Here is a 22,296-nt window from a genome sequence, read left to right on the forward strand (position 1 = left end):
CCAGCCCCGCTCCGGTGTCCGGAGCTGTAATTACGGGCAGGAACAACGTCTGGAAACTGCCAATCTTGTGGCCCGATCGCGGAGCTCTAGCAGGCTGCGACCAACATGTTAGCCTGCTTGGCCACGCCCCCATGCATCCTTTAGCCTCTTATTAGCCTTAGTGCCTAATGAGTCGACCATCCACTTCTCTCCTTTTTAGATTTCCTAGTAGTATGGAGGCTCTCCTTCACACCCAGCGTAATTGCCAAAAAGGCATCAATAATCTCCTTGGGCTGTGAAAAATCACCTAGACAGATCTCAAAAGCTTCACCTTTGCTACGGATTAGGCATTTTAGAAACCCCACAGGGACGACCTGTTGCCACTGCAAGGAATAGCCATTGAGAATAGCTAGCTTACGTTTGTCAGAATAGCCATTGAGAATAGCTAGCTTACGTTTGTCAATGTGACTTGATCCACATTGGCGTGGCTACGCTGTTTTCTTATCTGCGTTGCAATAGAGATTTTTACAGACTGCGGAAAATGGTAACTTAGTGGAATGGAGTGAGTATGAAAGTTAAAAGCATGATTAGAAGAATGATTTGATAATAAAACAATCAATAATACTATTGGCATCCCTCCCATTAAAGGTACATCTAAATGGGGCATACATGGATGACATTTTATTCAAAACTGATAAATCAAATTTATATACGAGTTTATTTAATTTATCCCCATATCGATTATGAATGCAATGTGTTTGGCCCTCGTCATCTCAATTAATCATACCACATATTTTTTCCAGAGGGTAGGCTGCATAATTGAATATTAAAATCACCCCCCAACAAAATTGAGAGATTCTTCCTACCGCCTTTATCCAGACATTCCAGATCCTCATCCAATTTCTGTACAATTATGATATCGCAACTTGGGACATTATTATACAGATTAATCACTGCTAGCCTAGCTGAACCGGAGCCTTCACACACAAATACTTGATAGTAGGGATTAAATAATTCTTTCGTTATTCTTACAGATTGTAGATTATTGGAAACAAAGATACATAGGCCACCTTTTGATCTACCATGTGATGTAACAGCGGCAGCAACAAAGTATGTTCTAAACCTATTCATATGCACAGGTTCCGTGAGCCAGGTCTCTTGGACGCAAATAAAATTTAAGCTCTCGACAAATTCTAGCCATACTGGATTATTAATATTGTTCCAGAGACCTACCACGTTCCAGAACAAAAATCCAATATTATCAGGGGAGATGTCGGAACAATTCTCTGCAGAGTTAGTTAGCGTGGTATCTGTGACTGAGTCAATGGGTGGCTGTGTAGGGACGGCGGTTAGCAAAGTATTTAACCAGCGTGATTCTTGAGTAAGTGTCCCATTTCCAGAGTTAAATGAAGCAATATTAATCTCTACTCTCCCCTCAGGGCCCCCCAAATGCTCCACATCAAGTCAGTCTAACTCATTAAAAGTTTGATAGATCCTATTTTTTACTTGGCACCCCGAGGTTGACCTTCCATCTAAAGATAATATTGATTCATAAATCTTATATGTTCTAAAGTGTATCTGTATAAAACAGGAGAATATCATGTTCCACGGTTTCTATCTCAGAAGCCATTTAGTCAGAGGTTCCCAGATTTTTAGCCCTTTGGAACAAGATCGAATCCCCCTGTTCCCATATACTGCTTTTTCAAAGTTGTAGTTAGCAACTAAGCGTGTCAGCCATTGACAATAGACTGGTGGGGTTGAGTCTAACCAGGCAGATGTTAGGGTACGGCGATATATTGCCATACTTATAAAAATTATTTGCTCTCCATATTTCCCTTGAGTCTCTTGATCAACCCCAAGACAAATCAAGGCTGATGAGAGGTTTATATCTCTCTTTATAGCCTCTTTAAAAAAAATCCTGATATCAGATTTTAGGATATTTAAAGTGGGGCAGGATGCCAGCATATGTTCTAAATCCGCCTGGGGCAGTGCACATCGAGGACATAAAGTCCCCTTTCCAACTCCCCATTTGGCAATCCTTTTTGGCGTGTAATAAAGCGAAAAACAGGTTTTATAATACTGGGCCTGGAGTCGTGCTGGTATTAAAATCTTGTATGCTAGTTCGATGGAATAATAAAATAGCTCTTCTGAAACTTCAATTTCTGCTTTCCATTTACTAGCCCGATATCCCATATCATCTGTCATCAAGGAGTTGAGCGAGTTATATACTATTCCAATTGACTGATTATTCTGTCTCAATTTATCAATAATGGGGTTGTTTAAGAATCCTATTGGGCCACCGCCCTTCTTCTTTAAAAAATCCCGTATTTGCAGGTACTTAAAAAAATCTTTCCAGTCTAGTCCATATTGCGATTTGAGGTTTTCGAAGGTAATTATATCAGTGAGATAATAAAAATCTCCAAGCTTGGATAGACCTTTTTCAATCCATCTCCTAGTTATGAGATCTTTAAAGATTCCGGGCAGGTTAGCATTATTGCTGATCGGCGTATAGTAGTTCAACCGGCCCAACCCCAACATCTTCCGGATTACCTTTAAGGTTTTATATCCGGCAGCTAACGTCTTATACCGTATTTTTTTGTAGTAAGAATCATTCAGGAATCTCCAGTCCCAGCCCCATGCCTGATTACCCATTATTAATTCTATAGGTGTGGGGATATGGCTTGGTAAATCGACTAGTGGTTTATCTGAAAAAAGGGTATAATTACATAAAAGAGTAGTCGCCCAATAATAGAGTTTGATGTTTGGAAGTGCCAAGCCCCCCCTTTCCCTGGGGAGAGAAAGAAACTTGTATGCTCTTCTGGGTTTCCCATAAGACCAAATAAACCGGGAAAACATATCTTCAATCTTTTTGATACATTTGGAATTAAATTCTAATGGAATTGCTCTTATAAGATATAAAATTTTCGGGAAAAAAAGCATTTTGATTATGTTACATCTTCCGATTATTGAGAGATGTAAACTGTGTAATCGCCTCAATTCTGAATTTATTTTATCAATCATTGGGTCGATATTTGCCTCAACTAGCTTTTCGATATTAGCGGTTATGTCTACCCCCAAGTAAGTGGCATTTCCTACCTGTCTCACATCATCACCCATATTGACATGTTTACAAATAATCTGAGTTTTGGTGCGATTTAAAGAATATCCAGATAATAGACCGAATCTCATCGCCTCCTGCTCTACCTCTGCCATAGCTTCAATCGGGTTCGATGTTACAAGCGCATCATCATCAGCATAGGCCAACACCTTTGTTTCACCGCCCAGACTGATTATCGGTTTAATCCTCTGATTATACTCCAACATACGTAAAAAGGGATCAATGTATATGGCGAATAAGAGAGGTGAGCTAGGGCATCCCTGACGTGTACCTCGATTTATCCTGAAGGAATTAGTGAGTGTACCATTTATAAATAGTTTTGCGCTTGGCTGAAAATACAACATCTTAAATGCCTGTATGAAATGACGTCCTAGCCCTGCCCTCGACAGAGCCTCCCAAAGAAATGGCCAGGAAACTCTGTTGAAGGCTTTCTCTGCATCAAGTAAGATGAGTGCAATAGGATTTCCAGATATTTGTGCATTATCAAAAAGTGAAATAGTTGTTCTTATATGATCCGTAGTCCCACGTCCAGGAATAAACCCATGTTGTCTTGGGGATACTAGCTTATGAATTACCCCAGCCAATCTGGTCGCTAATATTTTAGAGTAAATTTTACAATCTGCATTTATTAATGTAATTGGCCGGTAAGATGCGGGATCTAGTGAGGATTTGTTTTTTTTTTTTAAGAATACAATGATTTTTGCTTCAGACCAAGATTCTGGTGGTCTTCCCCCCTTAAAAACATGTAGAAACAGGGGAAAAATAAGTTCTCTGATTTCTATAGCAAATTTTTTGTAAAATTCTGCCGGTATGCAGTCTAGGCCTGTTGCTTTACCGCTAGAAAGGCTATTGATACATAGCAGAGCGTCTACCCATACTGGGGGTTCTTCAAGTCGTGCCTGATCTAGAGTGGATAACTGTTCTATTGGTGATTGGTTAAGGTAAATCATAATATTCTCTAAATTAAAATTAGTAGTCTCTTGATATAAGTTTTGATAGTATTTAAAAAACTAATTACGTATACCTTCTGAGTCTGTGATTATTATCTGAGAAATATCTTTAATAGCTGTAATAGAATTTTTTGTGGCTTTTTGTCTGGCCCTAATCGCAAGGTGGTGTCCTACTTGCTCACTGCACTCATACGCTTCTTTTCTCCAAGCATCTAATCTGTCAGCTGCTCTTTTAGCAATAACTGACATAACTAATGATTTAGCTGAGAGTATTTTCGCTAATGCGTCTGTGGGATCCTCACTGTCTCTGTATGCATTAATCAAATTTCCTTCTGCAGCTGCCAGTTGTAATTGTAAAGACTCCAATAATTGACGATTCCTCTTATTAATGGCTAATGAAAAGCTCATTGTTTCTCCTCTTATAGCTGCTTTAAGTGCATCCCAAACCACTTCAATCCTAGCACTGTCCAGGTTCTCCTTAATAAATTGGGGTATCCAGTGTTTCATGTATCTACAGTATTCCTCATTAGAAAGTAGGGAACGATCAAACGACCAACTTATCCTGTCTTGACTAACCCTTATTTCCCCTCGTATTTCTAGCACCAAGGGATTATGATCCGATATGATTCGTGTATGCTTTTCTATTGAGCACTTGTGTAGAATAGAATGAGATGTAAAAATGTAGTCTAGTCTGATAGGTTTTTTATGCGGAAAAGAATAAAAAGTATAGCCCGGGTCTGTGGGATAATATGATTGCCAGACATCTATTAATGCTGATTCCTGACTTAAGATTTTCAGAGCTTGAAAGACTCTAGGTTTCCTGCCAGTGTACTTCCAATTTGTGTCGGATACAGTCCTTTGTTGAGATGGTATATTTATATTAAAATCACCACAGATAATAATGGGAAGGGACCACCCCGCCAATTCATTATTTAAATATTCGAAGATTGCAGGATCATCTAAAATACTACCATAGACTGTACATATCGTAATTGCATCCCCATTTTCTCTACGACATTCGGTTATAACCCACCTCCCATTCTGATCCGCTGTTATGCGTAGGAACTGAAGTGTACTTTTGGCAGATAATATTGCGACCCCCCCGTGTCCTTGTACTCTGCGATGTAGCTCCTATTATTGTAAATCCTAATGTACCTAAAAGGTGAATCTGTGTCCTGTCAATATGTGTCTCCTGAAGACATACGATATCTGCTTTAAGCAGTCTAAGAGCAATAGCGGCATTTCGACGTTTCTTTGGGTCATTCAAGCCGCAAATATTTAATGTGGCTAGACGTAGCTTACTCATTTCTAAAACTGAGATTTGATCCTTTCATTAAAGCCCTGGGCGAGTCATGATTATTTCTCCTGACCACCCCCAGCAAAAAGACCAAAGAATTTTTGAAAAAACAGTAGAAGGTTATAGATAAACCATAAGTAGAACTCATAACTAGAATAAAAAAACAAATGTTCTTAAGGTCAACCCCTCCCTCACCCCAAGAAACCCTCCCCCATCCCCATCCCCCTCCCCGCCACCACCCACTGAGGCCTACCTGGTTCAATCTGAGCCAGGGTGTGGTCATCTGAGAAGGTGGAGTCCCGAGTCTCCCCATGGTCCGGCCCGTACCCTGTACTGCCCCTTTTGCCTAAATCCACTCTTATAGTAACATCACTCAATCAAAACTTCGAGGATACACAATAATTATTAAAGTTAAGCCTCTAAGAGGTCAAACTTTAAGTCTGTCTCTATTTGTCCTTGTAATTTCTTGCAAATAATCTTGGGCTTGGATTTCCGACGTAAAACTACGAGTGACCCCGTTAAAGATTATTTTTAATCGTGCTGGATTCTGTAGGTATACACTCGCTCCAATTTGTTGAAATGGTGTGAATAACTACCTCAATCTCCATCGGCGCTCAACAGTGGCATGGGCGAAATCTGGCCAAGTGAAGAAGGTGACACCGTTATATTCCTTTTTATTTGTAGGTCTAGCACTGTCAAAAAGAACCTAACGCAAGAGAAAATTGCCAAAATAGACTAATATGGCACGGGGATATTGTTCTTGTGACGGGGGTCGTTTCGAGGGTGTCAAGGGAAATCGATGTGCTCGTTGTATTTCCTTTTCCCAATCCCAAGATTGCATTTCAGGAAAAGCGCCTTTGAAGAGTGATACTATATACGCCCTGGGATCATTTCCTGCGACCCCCTCCGGTATCCCAAGAATGCGTAAGTTGTTGCGTCGCATTCTATTTTCCTGTTCCTCGATCTTCCCCATAAGGTCTTTCACTATTGCATCATGTGCATCCCCTTGTTCTTTCAATACAGAAACGTCCTTTTCTAGATTCTCAGCTCGAATTTCAATTGATGTCATCCTTTCTGCAATTTCGGTGCAAGTTCGCCCCACTTTTCTGATGGCGCCTTGGAGTTTTTGCGTGGCTTGCCTGTTTTTACGATTATCTTGTTTGACTTCTTCTTGAAAGCCCTTAATCGACTGTAGCACTTCCGTAAGGGTAGGTTCTTCGATATTTCTGGAGCTCCCGCTCGGATTTGTAGATGCAGAATTAATCTGGCCTGTCCGTACAGTGCAATCTGATGGTGTCGCGAATTGGGAGGAAGAGTAATCCCATCTAAGTTCGGAGTTGCTACCCTGGTCCGTGGAGTTGCCAGTTTTACCATTTTTGCGTGTTTTTCCCCCCTTTTTCTTTTCTTGTTTTTTTCTTTTTTGAAGAAGAAGCCTTTTGCCAAAGAGTCTCGGAATCTGAATCTGGGCTTGCGCCCCATTCATGTTTTCCTTCTTTGCTTCCCTCTTCACTAGATGTTGAAATCCCGGTTTCATACATTTCTGAGTCGTCTGTCATTAAACAAAGTTTTTCTTGAATGTCAGGGGATTCAGGGCGTTCGGTATTTCCTTGCATGTTATTCTTTGCATGTAGCTCCAGCCCTAAAAAACCTGTACCCACGGGCGACACATCCACCAAGCAATCACCGGACTGTTGAACTTTCCCAGTATTATCTGCTGGTTCTCTGGCCGTTTCCATATTAGTAGGAGACGATACGCCCTCTCTGTTAAAATTTTCTAAAGAGGAACAAATATAACTTTGATTTACTGCTTCATCTGGTCCTGACACAGTTTTCTCCACCGGATCTCCAGCTGCAATCCCATCCTCATCTCGGTTTACCTGTCTCCCCACCTCTAATGGGCTAAACATATTGGAAATCAATGGTTGTGAAATATGTGCAGTTCCCATTTGCTTTGTTGGGTTGGTTTGCGGTTTCTTGCTCTGTTTAGCATTGTCATCAACTAATAAATGCTCATTTCGATAGATTTGTTCACTTTGTTCATTTTGCTCTCTGCTTTTTAGACCCCGTGTTTCTGGGCGTCTCAATGACCCTTCAAATTTACGAGGCTGTGTGGATTTAGTGACCAATATTTGAGTATTTTTAATTTTCACCGCCTTCCCTCCTCGCCCCGACATCCTTACTTGGTTTCCTCTGGGGCTGCTAGTAAACTGGAAACAAAGTATCCACTGTTTTAGAGCGATGACTTCCTCGTTGCGCTTCTCCCAAGGCTGTCGGCAGGAATTTCGAGATCGCCGATAGCGTGGTGTAAGGCGCCGTGGAGAGCAGCCGCAGGGCTGCGTGAAGCAAGGATCCAGGAGCTACCGGATTTCCAGCTCCAGGGGTCAGACGCGATGCCGCTCGCCGTCCAAACCGATCCCGGTGCCGCCTCGAGCTCGGAGTAATATTCATGCGGTAAGGGGAAGAAATCTCATGCAAGTATTTTGATAGCAATTACGGGGATGCCATAATCATTATAAAACGTAAGGGCCGGCCCGGGGAGCTGTATCGGGTTACCACTGCTCAGGCGCCATCTTGCCCGTCCCCCAATTTAGCATTTCTTAACCGAAAAAAATAAAAATTGGGGGGGGGGGGGGGGGGAGTGCATGAGATTATATTAGTGAATTGATACTGATTTTTCTTCTTCTTTTCTCTGCGGTTATAATTTTTCTATAAAGCTTATTGTTGTTTTTTTTTTCTTTAAAGACATGTAATGTTTTTGAATAGGGAATTTGTGATTATCATATATTCATGTTCTTGTGAAACCCGTAAACTTTAAGATTATCATTTTGTTATATTGGAAACATGCACCAATAAAAAAAAATAAAAAAAAGTTTGATAGATCCTGATTAAATGTTGGAACATTGTAAATTAGATAGGTGGGGGACTCAAAAAGCAATAAATTAAACCACATTGACAGAATGGGGCTAAGATAGGAAAGCAAAATATTGTGATGCCTGGTGAAGCAAAATCCTTTTTTCTGAGCTCAACATCCATGCCTGCAAGGAATGAGATATTTATTCCATCCAGGTTCTCTATTGGGCATCAAATGCTTGCCAATCTACATTAGCCACGAGCCACCCCTGAAATTCATGCATGATACTACCTGGGCAAGCAACAAGCAAAGAACCATGAAGAACTGAAGAAAACATACCAAGGACGTCACCCACTGTCATCTTCCTTATGGCCATGGGCCTCTGTAGTATGGTCAGGGTACAGATCTTCTCCGCACATGCGATTAATACCTCTTCTTCCCGCTTTATTTCAGCTATACTTTCCTTCCCTGATAAAAACAGTAAACAAAAACATTCAGCTCATAATATAAACATTCTTTTACTGTCCAAAACCAAGGCTCTTTCCATCAAAATAAGCAATAACCACTCAAATGCAGCCAGGAGATGACACAGAAGAGACATTATGTTTTAGATGTGTTTACATACACCATTCCATACCTCTGACAAAGCGCATTTATGGGAGGGTAACAAACTACTCAATGGGTTGCTTTAGGTGAAAGAGTGTGCCAGTCATGTAGCCCATGTCACTAGTGGTTTGATGCAGTGCATGGCCACCAGAATTTTCCTCTCATGTTTTGTCGCTGCATCTGGGGTGAATTTACAGGAGAAATGAATGGGAGATCACAAATGTGAGTAGTAGATGCTAGGGCATGGAGAAATCAAAAAGCTGAAATGCAGTGTGATCTATTTGGTTAGTAATTTAACGTCAAGTAAACATGGCTTAGACTGCTTATACCATATTGCACAATGAGTGTACCTGCTCATATGTATAGGTGTGGAGGGTGAGAAAAGGCACAGGTGTACATGCTTATACCCACTGTCACTAGGGTGGACTGTACATGCAGTTGGGTCCACAGTGAAAAAGCAGTACTTGTGAACATTGTTCGGTCATACATTCAGGGGTGGTACTGTACAGACCCTGTTGGCCTATATGGAACCTGCCAATGTAGCAATGTGCTTAAGTATAGTTTCAAATTCAAAACAGAGTCCTGCATGGGGGCAGAATCTTTTTTTTTTCCTACCCTTTCTCTCACTTCCTAACCTTCAGCTGACCTTCTCTGGATCCCTGATAGTATTCACCTAGACAGGGGTGTGGTTTGGTAGCAAACAGGTGCTCAGTGTCAATGATTCTATTCAAGGACATGTATTTAGCACTCATGCTGCATTTATCTGTTGGACTTCTTTCAAAAGGGGCCAGGGCACCCAGCTGTTACTGGGCTTCAAATGTGGTTGTTTACCCCTGGCAGCCACTGCTCGCCATACTATGGCCATCCCAAATTGAAAACCAAGAACACTACTTGACTCTCAATGTAACGGGCACAGAGCTGTCCAAGGCTCCCTCAAGGAGGGGATGTGGCTTCAAAGTTCAGGCCTCAGTAATGCTACTAGCTCAATAGTTCATTTCCATGCATAAAAGTACACACTATATAGAACACCCAGTGGCGCCTGCAACTGTGTAGTTTTGGTTAGTATCATGTTTCCATAGGAAATGCCTTATTGTGTTGTTAATAACTTTAGCGCCATTTGACAAATTTCCATGAAACTTTCCAAGAATGTGCTACTGTTTGACTAGTTTGTGCATGGAACGTTTCTGGGTGATCCATCAAGCAGGGGCCGAGAAATGGAGGGTACCCAAAACACATTTTGCCCATTCATTTCTACATAGGAACTTTAGATAAAGCTACATCTCAAAACACTGAACGGATGCGCACCAAATTTTCCAGAAGACTACATATTGGTCTAGAAATGGCACTTTGTGTGGTTTGGTGTAAATCTGCTCAGTAGTGTTTGAGCTATTAATGCCCAAAAATATTGAATATTACATGCCACAGAGGATCCATAGAGCCGACAGATCTGCTGAAATCTGATTGGCTGGCACCACATGAATCAGTAAGTGGGTGAAGCCATCTTGGGACTCAGACTCAGTCCCCATTCCTAAAAGAAAAACACACAAAAAACATGGGGGCAGGGTAAGCATACCCTGAACCCCTAAGCCGGATATTAAAAATAAAAAAAAAAAAGTCTGCGCTAGATCATAAGGGGAGCGAGAAACTTCTCCCTGTGCATACACGGACGGTGGTACAAGCATGGTGAACGGTCACAAAATCACTAGGGTGGGAAACCAAACTGACAGAACAAACCCCGCTCTGGGAATGTGACCTGCTGGTCAAAGTGGGGCGCCTGCAGGGTTTTCGCAGGTGGGTTCTTATTCGGATATACTGCCTCAGGGACGTCTGGCAAAACGGGGCCACGATTACTTTTGAAGACCGGAGATAGAAAATCAGATGGCTGATGAGGAGCGGTTCCACTACCTACAGTTGAGATATGCCCTGCGTGGTCATGTGCCAGAGGGATAACTAATACCTAAATACTCCCCACTAGAGGACAGATTATTGCTCGACCAAATGATTGACACGGTGGTCTCTCTCACATACCGAAAGATTATGAACAACTCCCCAGACCCTATGGGTCCCCTCAGAGAGGCATGGTAGACAGAGGTAGGGCGACTGGGTGGAGGTCATACAGAGTCCTATGGAGATTGCCATACGAGCTGGTTTCAGATTGATCCAACTCCGGGTCCTGCACAGATCATATATCCCAAGGACACTTCAACACAGCATGGGCCAATGTAACACAGACCAGTGTGCCAGGGCCAGTGCTACAGGGCTGGAGTAGCGCAAGTGATGACCGCTGTGGTGGGTTTCCTGGTTCCGGTAGAAGCACGATGGCACATATTAGTAGGGACAGGGGAGGTAAACTGGCCAAAGAACAATATAACATGGCTCATGCTTGCATTCGGAGTAGCAAAAAGGAACATTGCAAGGACATGGGGGAGGGGTGCTGCTATTCCAAGGATTGGAGAAAGGAATTGGACTGGTGCCAACAGGTGGAGAAAGTCATCTACTAAAGCAGAGGATGCCCAAAAGAATGGGAAAAGATCCAGGCGCCATGGGCAGAGTACAGAACTTAATGTAGAGTTGGAGAAGGTGGGACAAAGAGGAGGAGGGGACCTAGTGTTATAGGGATCAGAAACTGCAAGTCTTTTTTTGTATGGACTGTACTATTCCCTCAGCTCACTGCTACCAGATTGTACCCTATCCCTGTATTATGTGGAACGGTGTATGAAGCAACTGTTTAATAAAAAGGATGTTTAAAAAAAAAAAGGGGGGGGGGGGGGGAGGAGGGACGTGCATCTACCCCCCGCCCCCGCAAGATTTGTCACTTTCCAGCTCAGCGTGGATGGCAAGGTATGGATACATTGCTTAAAAACTGCTAGAGAAACAGGCATTTGAGGTGAGTAGATTTGGAGTGTTGATGGTGTTGTAGAGTTTTCCATATAAACCAACTGCTCTCCACCTAAAGCTTGGGCACTACATAGGATTCCCTGGTCTTTATTGATTATATATATATATATATATATATATATATATATATATATATATATATATATATATATATATATATATATAGAGACACACACACACACACAATTCAGCTAACAAAATGATATAGCAGATAGTACAAATAATTTCGGCAGAGTAACAATTAAAATCCCTTCCTAAAGCGACTTGCAGATAACCAGGGTACATATCATCTACTCCAGCATTTCCCAAGCTGTAGGTCAAAAGACGATTTTAGGTGGGTCGGGAAAGGTCCAAGCAATCTATACAGATGCCTGTAAATTCTTTGTTTATCTTGTCGCAATTGCCACTGCTTCAAAAAGAGGTCAAATGTCAGGCTAGGTCTTCTGACACATTGCTGCTTATTTGTGTAACAATGGATTGGTGTTTACTATCCTCTGTCAGACAGCAAAGGGAGAGGAGTTTTTAAAGTGAATTATTTGGCAACCTAGCTGTACTACCTGGGTAATAAAAGAAGAGACAGTAGGATGGCCTTCTTTTTTGTCATACACAACTAAATGTAAATACCTGTAAATGCATTCATCAGTTATGAAAGCAAAAATTAAGCACTTTTTTGTAATTCTGAAGTGTGGCAAGCCGAGATTTTAATAGAATAAAAGCAAATCAAGACACTTTACTTGATGATACACAAATTACAAATATTCACAGAAACACGATTTCCACATATCATTCGATTGCTATCTGCTATGTAATATCAGTAAAACTGTATTGCTTTCCAAAGTAAGTGGCCATTTCAATGGAAAGTGTGATTCTATAAACGACGACGCACTACCACATGATGCTTTAGGTACATTCAAAACTCGCTCCTCACATCCATTAAAGGTAGGTGGGCCACGAAAATGTGTCGTTCTAAAAAGTGGGTTGTGGTTCTAGAATGTTTGAAACCCACTTATCTACTCTAAACATTAATTACAGGGGGAAACTAAAAGGATTAACCTAGTCTGACAACATTATCTTCAAGGAACCTAGACCCAAATTGTATAGCTGCAGGTTCCAATATGGAAAAATGAAATCCCTAACTAGGCAGTTTGCAATAAAAGAAAAGAAAAATGCTTCATACGCCTCCAGACTGTCACAATAATCAGTATCAATAAGAAAGGCCTACTGCCTTAAGCAATGCATTCAGGTTTGTCAAACCAGACAGACAGGCTTTAACAAGAATGAAACATTAACCCAAGGTCTCCATCTAAACAGACCCAACAACCGTTCGGTAGATTCAATGCATTCTAACTTGATCATGTCCCTCACCTGAGGGGGAAACAAATTTGGCCAGACCTCAGAAAAGTGATGTTAATTTTAACAATAGGTTTTCCCCCAGGGCAAATCAAACCTCGAGTCAGGCTCCATTTTACTATAGGCGTAATGGGCTCTTTGCTACAGTCACCGTGGACTCCTTGGGTGCTTAGAAACTCTCAAAACCATGTAACATCTACCATGGTGAGCCAGAGAATTTACCAAAGTTAGACCCAAGCAGACACCTCTGAAAAGGCACTCATGATCTTGTGTTCCTTTCCTGGTGGCAGGCTCCAAAATTACCATCTAGGCGGCTTTTTACACACACTGGTTGCTCTTATATCTGGACAGTTTCTAGGCAGTTTCCTCCTACCCTCCTAGCAAAATTGGCCTCTTTGATCAAGGTGGTTGCAGTTTCTCCAGCAGGATTAAGATCCAAGTCCCTTGCATAGCAACTTCATCAACAGCTGATGACTCCACAAGGCAGGTTTATCCACCGAGAATCCAGTTCAGTTTGTCCCTTTCTCCAGCAGTAATTTCCTCCTTCCCTTGAGGTAATCAACACCTGTCCTAACACAAGTCTATACCAGATAGGAAGCCAGAAATTAGAGATCCTAGCCCTGCCCTCAAATAATTCCCATCTACCCTGTTGAGTGTGTCCTGTCAGTAGACCATAAGAAAACTGGCACACTGACCTTAGTTTCTCACTATAATCTACGTTTTGGAAACACTGACTATTCCACTGGTCCACAACTTGGACTGCTTTCAGACTGTTTCTGACAATTGGAGTATATCTACCAAACAGGTCAAGCCACCGTCTGTGTTCTGTACTGTCAGCAGGAAATAGGGGAGGGATTGGGAGAACCAAGACAAAAGTACAAAAGAAGAGGAGGCCTCCTCCCTCAGCTACTTTTTAATTTGTTGGAGGTAATGTCTCTAGGGGACGGATGGAGCAGAAAGGTGGGAGGGATGATCCCTATAGTTCTAACGGACATCTGTCCATTCCATGCTTTAGAAGAAGCCTAGCTCACTTCATATGAACTCAGAAATTGCCCTACAATCTACATCTGTCTGGCAGACACTTTGCAATATCCAGCTTTCTACCATATATATACACACACACACACACACACACACACGATCCAAAATGGATTCCTGACCCCACACAATAAAAAAATACACTCACTCCATTCCCCCCTATAACCCACACATGACAAAATGTACAGCTGATACACACTCTCCATACAAGTCTCCTGCAAGCAACCCTGAGCCCCTTACCCTAGCAGTCCACAAGCAGCTGGTCTTATATTAAAAGATGCAGGTGCTACAAGATGCAAAGCATAGTTCAATTTAAGTGGCTTACAGCGTTTGACACTTTTAGAGTGACTTACCACACAGCGGAGGTCAAACTACCAGAGAATAGAAAGTGGACAAGTGTTCATGGGTGTGAATCCATTTTCCTACAAGCTCTTGAAAAAGTACCTGCTAGAAATGTGAACAGAACTCAAAATATAATTAACCCCACACAGGAATATTTGAGCAACATTCAGATACCCAATGTTATGCCATGGGGGCCATGCTCGGAAACCTGAAGAGTCCTAAAGCTGTCTAATAATTTGGAATAGTCTTGGTCAATGGAAGAGGCGCAGGACACAAAGAAAACAAAAAGTAGTAACACAAATGCACCATCTTTGCAACAATATGTCTGCTCTCTTTTACAATGATTTCCGGAATACTATACACACAGTAGGTTGAAGTCCAGCTGCTGAAATTCCAGTTCGAAATGTTGAAAATCCCAATCACCAAAACAGTGAAACTCTTACCCCAGCAAATTCCAAGATCCACTCTTTAGGGTGCCAAGAGTGCATTTAATAAAGTAGTTATTGGACTTCAGTAACCACTGCACAAAGTTCAGAGCTTAGCTTCCAAGATAAGTTAAGAACCAAACTGTTCTTTTTTGTCTTCGAAGAGGGGAGGATGTACAAGCGATCACAACTTGCCAGTTCTTCTGGGGAACCTAACATTAGGCACCCACAACTCTAAACCGCCAGCGCAGTTATTTTTTCAGTGGGCCCCCAAGGAAGTAGGGGCACTCACTGGATCACAAGGGTTCAGTGTTCCAGCTGAACTTTACAGTTATGGGTAATTCAGCAGGTATTTCTCATATATCTACATTGCTTGAAAGAGGTATTGAATAGTCCCATAATAAGGACAGCCAGCTCAAGCAAATGAGACCAGATACTAAACCAAGGTTCTGAAGAGGAGTGGCCAAGTGCCTCAGACTGGGAAACTGCCAGTAAGGTGATTAGAAGTATACAAGACAAGGGGGTGCAACCTTACCAGTGATGAAGGAAAGTCTCTGTTGCTCCATGACCCAGGCAATGCTGGTCCGATCTGCTTTACCTGCCATCCAGTCCAGCTGAAGGGATCTTATAGCTTTTAGGTGGGCTCCGTTACTCATTAAACTCTAGCTCCTAGTCTTCCATGTATTGCGTTTTCCAAGGGCTGCTCCAAGCAATTCATTGTTCCAACACAAATATGGAGCATCTCCTTGATGTTCATCCAGTGTGCAACTACTGGTTCATGGGAGACAGTATAAGCAACTACAGTGGCCAGGACAAGAAATCTGAGCAACCCAAAACACTGTTACTTATATTATTTCCAAATCTCAGAAATTGCAGACATGTAGTATGAAGCACTATATTAAATGAAGTTACAACTGATTTTATTTTAAATTCTCTAAAGTTCTTCTAAGCATGAGAAGCACACCTTTGTCTGCTACTGCTCAATCAATCAGGCTGTTCCAGCAAGGAGTCCCAATTTAGGCCCGCTTGGACTTTTCAGATGTCAATCAGGATTTGCTTTCTTGGGAGCCCAAAAAAGAAGGCCCTGTTGTGAGGTGACTGACCACAGAGAGAGGTTCATCATAGCAGAAGAAACTTACACTAAAAAGGAAAAGAGGTAGAAATCTTCAAACGAAAAAAAAGAAACTAAAGTTATAAAAAAAGGAAAGTTCCAAACAAATGATATCAAGCAAAGGATATGCTACGCTATGCTTTCAAGCAAAGGCTATTGTAACCTCCCTGAATGGAGGTTGACTGCAGGAGAACCACTACCCTACGCAGCCATTCACACAGCGCTCAATTTGGCATCAACCGTCACTCAGTTACAGTTGGGTGTGTGCACCCAACACACGTCCTCCACTCTAAGATCTCTTGTTTTCCAACATGGTATGGTGTCAGGGCCCAGATAGGGACCAAACTAGTGCCTGCACGATATCAGAAACCAATGTCAGATAATGCATAATACAGTTAACCGTGCTGTACCGATTCTTTTGGAACCATTCCCAGCCATTTACACCACACATTATGGGCCGATTGATGCCCTCCTAGATTTAACTGTGGGAATGTGGAGGAGGCCTTTTGAATAGATCTGTTTGTTTCTTACTAGTAAAGGATATCAAGTCTGCCTTGATCAACGGGTGAGAACTTCATGCGGGAGCCACTAACCCTACTGAACACCCACTTAGTTCTTTTGGTGGGAATAATTACGGCCCATAGTAACACCCAGAACATTTTTTATCTCCAGGAGGACAGTGGCGAGACCAAAAACATTTCACATTGCTTAGCAGCCTGAAGCTTTGGCTAGCCAAGAACTACACCAGCCCAGAGAATCGATCACATGACACACCTCTTTTGGTTTGAAAGCATAAGGAACTTCTGGCAGACTGGTAGGTGGTGGTTAATGTGCTGCAATTCCAGAAAGGCAACAGACCACATTTGGAGTATTTTAACAAAAAAAGTGTAAAGTTTACTTCATTTTTTTTCCTGACGTTTGTATCAAATTGCACCCCTCGGCATGATGGTCAAGTTCTGTAGAGCGCAATATAAAAAATGTTATGTCAATATGATACACACAGTATCTGGCACAAAACCACAATATTACTAGAACGTGTTTTTTTAGACCAGATGGAAAATAAAGGGCAGGGATATCTAATGATTTGTTTTACTTCATTGATACTGGCAATTGTACCAAGATGCGCATAATCACGAGGTAGTTGCACGTGGGTCAATGTGAGTTTAAATCTCTTTAACATTGATTGTTTAGCAAGTGATTAGAGACCAGAGACTGGCACACTATATAGAGTACCCTCACACTCTTCTCATTGTTGGCAGTGACATGCTTCGCCTTGTTTCAGCGTGATCACAAGGTGCTATTGATCTCATAATCGAGTATGGTTGGTGAGTTACTTGAGAACGGCACATGGTGTGCCACTTGAATTTACCGTTAAGTGCGCGCCACTGATGGCATGAGCATATACGCTTTTAAGTGCTTCTACTGCCATATCGTACCTTTTTACATTAACTCACTCATACAGAACTGTCGCTGGACACAGCTCATTGAGCTCACAGAGGGTTACAGCACTAATCATCCACCATGGGCATCCACCCTTGAGTGCCACCACAACTATGCCTGTGGTTGACACTAGGTACCTCATAGTTTTTAACTTACATAGTGCCCCTCATTTTTTGCCTTTTTGTTAGGTTGGGATACTATTTGGGTCACTTAAGTTGGTACATTTAAGGAGGATCGCAGTGATGAACCCTTCGCAGGGCTGACTTCCCTAGGCCCTATCCAGACCAGACTTTTTGCCAGTTTTGACAATTACATGAAGTGGCACACTAGGCAGTTTACACTCTCAACGGAGAGTAGTGTTTAACGTTGAGGCTTGTTGCCTATGTAATTTCTTGGTGGAAATATACAGTACTGACATCTGTGTCTTTTGGGTTTCTGGCTCCATATCCTGCAGGTTCTAAGCCAAACGGCTTAGTCCGACGAGAACCGTTCATTCAGCTTGGGTCGAAACGTCGATATCTTCCTCTTGGTTCATATATCCAATGTGATTGTTATGAATATGGAATGACATGCTATCGGCTTTCATTCAAGATTACGTGTTGAACCAGGGGTTTGCAGTCTTATATCCATGTTTTATACACGTTCACAGTCACTAGAGCACTGCGTCAATTGCACTTTGTATATAATGTTATACTGATGATTGCAGAGAATATACATCAACAAAACCCTTGTCAGACTTTTTGTTTGTTAGTCGTTTTGAACTAAGAAATATTTCTCTATATTGTTTCAATCATCACATTTATTGCGGGACTCGCTAATTTAGAGTGTGATTCCTACAGACTAAACGATACCCACGGCACTTTGTATACATCTACAAGTCTAACGAGGAGGAGCATAACATCTTTTCTTTTTCCAAGCAGAGGACTTTTCCCACCACATGCTGCAAGCCCACCCCTTTTCTAGGCAACAGCAATTCTCCAAGACTGCCCCCCCAATGACATGACAGCTATCATAAACCTCTTTTCAACGGATACCAAAAGTCTGGAGCCCAGACTGTCTGTGCAACAACTGCTCCATCAAGCTTGCCCCACACTTTGCAAGCCTCACTCTCACAGACACCGTCTCAAGTCATGTCTTTGGTGTGCTAACCCACCACATTTCACGTATTGCAGTCTTGGCTTGCTCCCATTGAACTAACAAACCTAAAAAAGATGGTGATTCGTTGGTTAAAATCCAAGGATTAAAGACAGTGGCTGTGGTGATACAGACGGAGGGGGCTTCCCAAAGTCTGCTTACATGTTTAACAAGAGCTTCTCCTTCAGGGCCGCCCACACACTATGCAAGATTTTCACTCACAAGGTCTTCTCTACACACTTTGAAACATCTATTTCAGTCATTCCATATGACAGCCAAAGCGACCCTCGTGTTATTTGATTTTTTTTAGCCAACAGTTTGCAAGTTGTTTTGTTTAACCTACATTTAAAAAGTTAAAACCTAATCTACAAGTCCCCGTATACAGCATGCTGTTAAATAATAAAATAAAAAACAGAACTGGGTGAATGGGTCAGAAGACAATGGGCCACATGAACAGAGGCCAACGCTCCTCCCAATTTAGGCGAGCGACTCACAATCGATTTAAAGTTAGAAATTACACCATTTTATGTTCTCTTTCTAGCTGAAACTTCCACCTCACCAATCCCAGATAACAGAGTAATTGAACAAAACTCAAACGCCCCAGTTTCATGTGCGAGTAGCTCAGCCAGCAGGGGGTTTCTGTACATCCCGGGATTTGTAGTCCGTTTGATCCCATAACAAGTCCCAGGATGCAAAGGAAAACCTAGACTAGACGATGTACTTGCGCCCGCGTTTGGGAAATTTTCGATTTAATTCCCCGATGTATTATTTTGATCTAGATATCCAGGTGTCATCAAAGGCGTTGGGTACGCACTTATCACTTGTCTTAGCCCCTTATGCCTTTCCCTCACACTTTGAAAGAACAGCTATCCACTCATCCCCGCCAAGCGCTTTGTAACAGAACCCCGGGCCTTTACAATGCCCACAAACCAACAAGCCCTTGACGGACATGCTCACCTTGCTTCATGAATTCTCGCATAAAAAACTCGATTTTGTCGCGTTTCTGCTCGTGTGAAACGCTAAATTTCCCAGAGCTGCCCTGTCCCGGATTGCAACTTCCCTGGGCCCGGCTTCCATTTCTTCTTGTCTTGGGCGGCATGGTGACTGAGAGATGACGACCGGGACTTGAGGTAATAAACCGACCACGAGAGCGCAACTCACTTATGAACATAGAAGTGGACTTGCATGCTCAGCACCTGAGTGTGCTCAAACACTTCCCTTGCGCTCTGCTCCAGCAGGCGGCGCTGTTGTCCCGCTCACATATTCCGCCCACTAGCACACTTTCATCAACTAATAAATAAACATACATTTGGTATGTCTAATTCGGATTTTCACCCTTAAATCTATTTTTTCTCTGTGGCCACAACTTGTGATATTTAACAGAGCCCTCGTGTTTCCAAGTCGATGCGTGAACTGGTCAGCCATTCCAGGTTTTTTTCGTTAAATTCGTGGGTTTATGGCTTAAGTCTCATCGTACGGATACAAATCCTGGAGTGGACCATACACTCACTCGTTGACCTGGGAGATTCGATATCTTTTTACTGTTCAGCATTTTCTTTCGTTTCACTAAGTAAGTGTATTTTTAGTACATGCCCCTTGCCAGCAAGCTCACATAAAAAAGTTACCTCCAGTACATCTCGCAAACGCTTCCTGAGTGACAATCATTTACCATAGTGCACTGTTGTGTCTGTTTGAAAACCCGTAATGGATTTTAATCTCCATTGGTTCAAAATTGTGTCCCATCCCATGCGGTTGCCACAATTGTTTGATATGTAATTACTGCAGTGATTTTTTTTCTCATAGGCAGTGCTAAAAATACAACTATTCAAAAATACCAAAGGTTATGCTTTGGGCTGAAAAAAACACATTTGCACATTACTACCAAATAGTCCCATGGCATGTGTGCAGGGTGATCAGATGGCTCCAAGCCACCAGCACACCACCTTTCCACTCCTGGGCTTTGCTTTTACATTTGTTTACCCTACATGGGACACCTTCATCCAGTCTGTACTTTTTTACAGTAGCACTTTGCAATCTGAGACTCGTAGGGTCACATTTTTCTATTACTCGTGTGGGAGAAAAAATAACACTTTGAGAGGCCGGCTGAAGTCTAATACATATTTAATGGCAAAAATCCATCAAGCAGTAAAACTATTCTAAGTGCGAATGCCCAAAGCAATGGACCAGCGCTTCGTTGTCCGAACCGTTGGAGCATATAATGCTAAATTCACATAAATTGCACATCTTTTATACATTTTCTACAATGCAGAAAGCAGAGCCTAGGACACGTGATCTTAAGCAATGCTCTCGGCAGCAGCTAACGAGCAGATGCCTGGCTTCTCTCAGGGGAAGAATGTGAGAAGGCCTTGAAGACTTGTTACAGTGAAAGACCTTAGAAAGCTGACGTCACTAAACCTGCAGTGTTCGCTTGCTAGGTCAACTTCAAAACGAGGCTACACTTACTCGAACAGCCAGGCTAAATGTACAGTGTACATCTTTGTAATACAAGTTGGCCACAAGTTTGAAATGCATGTAAATGTGCAATAATGCAAAGGCAATTTCACACCTGCGTAGTCTAAAACATTGTAGGGCCTGGGACCTCCTCGACACAACAGCGCCGGACGTCGCCTTCCTCACGGAAACGTGGATGAACGCCTCCTCAGCCCCCGACATCACCACAGCCATCCCGAACGGCTACAAGATCACCCGGAAGGACCGCGTCAACCAAACCGGAGGAGGAATCGCCATCATCTACAAGAACACCATCAGCATCACAACCAACTCGGAGGACACCCTCAACGCTGCCGAACACCTACACTTCCAGATCCACACCGACCCCAAGACCACCCTCAGAGGAACCCTCATCTACAGACCCCCGGCCCCACGCACTCAATTCTGTGAAGCCATCGCCGACTTCATCAGCCCGCACGCCCTCGCCTCGCCAGACTACATTCTCCTTGGGGACCTGAACTTCCACCTGGAGAACAACAACGACAGCAACACCACCAGCCTGCTTGACAACCTCGCCATCCTCGGACTCGAGCATCTTGTGAACACCCCCACCCACTCCGCCGGCCACACACTAGACCCCATCTTCTCCGCCAGCAGCCACGTCACCTTCAGCCACTCCTCCGGACTACACTGGACCGACCACAGCTGCATCCATTTCACCTTCAAGAAGACGACATCCCACCACCACCCGCAACAGATCCCCCGCAGATGCTGGAGCAAAGTAACCACCGACCAGCTAACCACAGCACTGAACCAGAACCCACCATCAGACACGACTGACACCAACGCCGCAACCCACAACTTCACACAATGGATCACCAACTGCGCCAACGCCCTTGCACGACTGAAAACCCCTCCAGTAAGGGCCGGCAACAGGAAAGCTACATGGTTCACCGACGACCTTAAAGAATCAAAGAAATCCTGCGGCACCCTCGAGAAAGCCTGGCGCCTTGAACAGTCAACAGAAAACCTGGCAGCCCTCAAAAACGCCACGTGCAAACACCACCAGCAAATCCGCGCCACCAAAAAGACATCGTTCAAAGAGCGACTGGACAACAATACACACAACAGTAGGGAACTCTTCAGCATCATAAAAGAGCTCTCCAACCCCAGCGCCAGCAGCAATGACATCACACCATCGCAAAACCTCTGCAACTCCCTCGCCACGTTCTTCCACCGCAAGATCGCCGACATACACGACAGCTTCGGCGCCCAGACCCCGCCTCCAGCCATCGAACCAACGCCC

At 42.9% G+C, this 22,296-nt stretch overlaps 1 protein-coding gene across 1 annotated transcript in view; it reads right to left on the reverse strand.

The window, feature by feature from the left end:
* Positions 1-19,812, reverse strand: part of LOC146776097 (borealin-2-like) — a 201,276-nt gene extending 181,464 nt beyond the window's left edge. Inside the window, exons 1-2 of the mRNA XM_085636764.1 lie at positions 19,497-19,812; positions 8,535-8,663 (exon numbers count right to left, since the gene is read on the reverse strand). Coding sequence (XP_085492890.1) covers positions 8,535-8,663; positions 19,497-19,710 — 343 coding nt within the window. The 5' untranslated portion in view covers positions 19,711-19,812. The remainder of the gene's footprint in view (positions 1-8,534; positions 8,664-19,496) is intronic.
* Positions 19,813-22,296: the final 2,484 nt, after the last annotated feature.

Source organism: Triturus cristatus, chromosome 12, assembly GCF_964204655.1.
Source record: "Triturus cristatus chromosome 12, aTriCri1.1, whole genome shotgun sequence".
Classification (NCBI taxonomy): domain Eukaryota; kingdom Metazoa; phylum Chordata; class Amphibia; order Caudata; family Salamandridae; genus Triturus; species Triturus cristatus.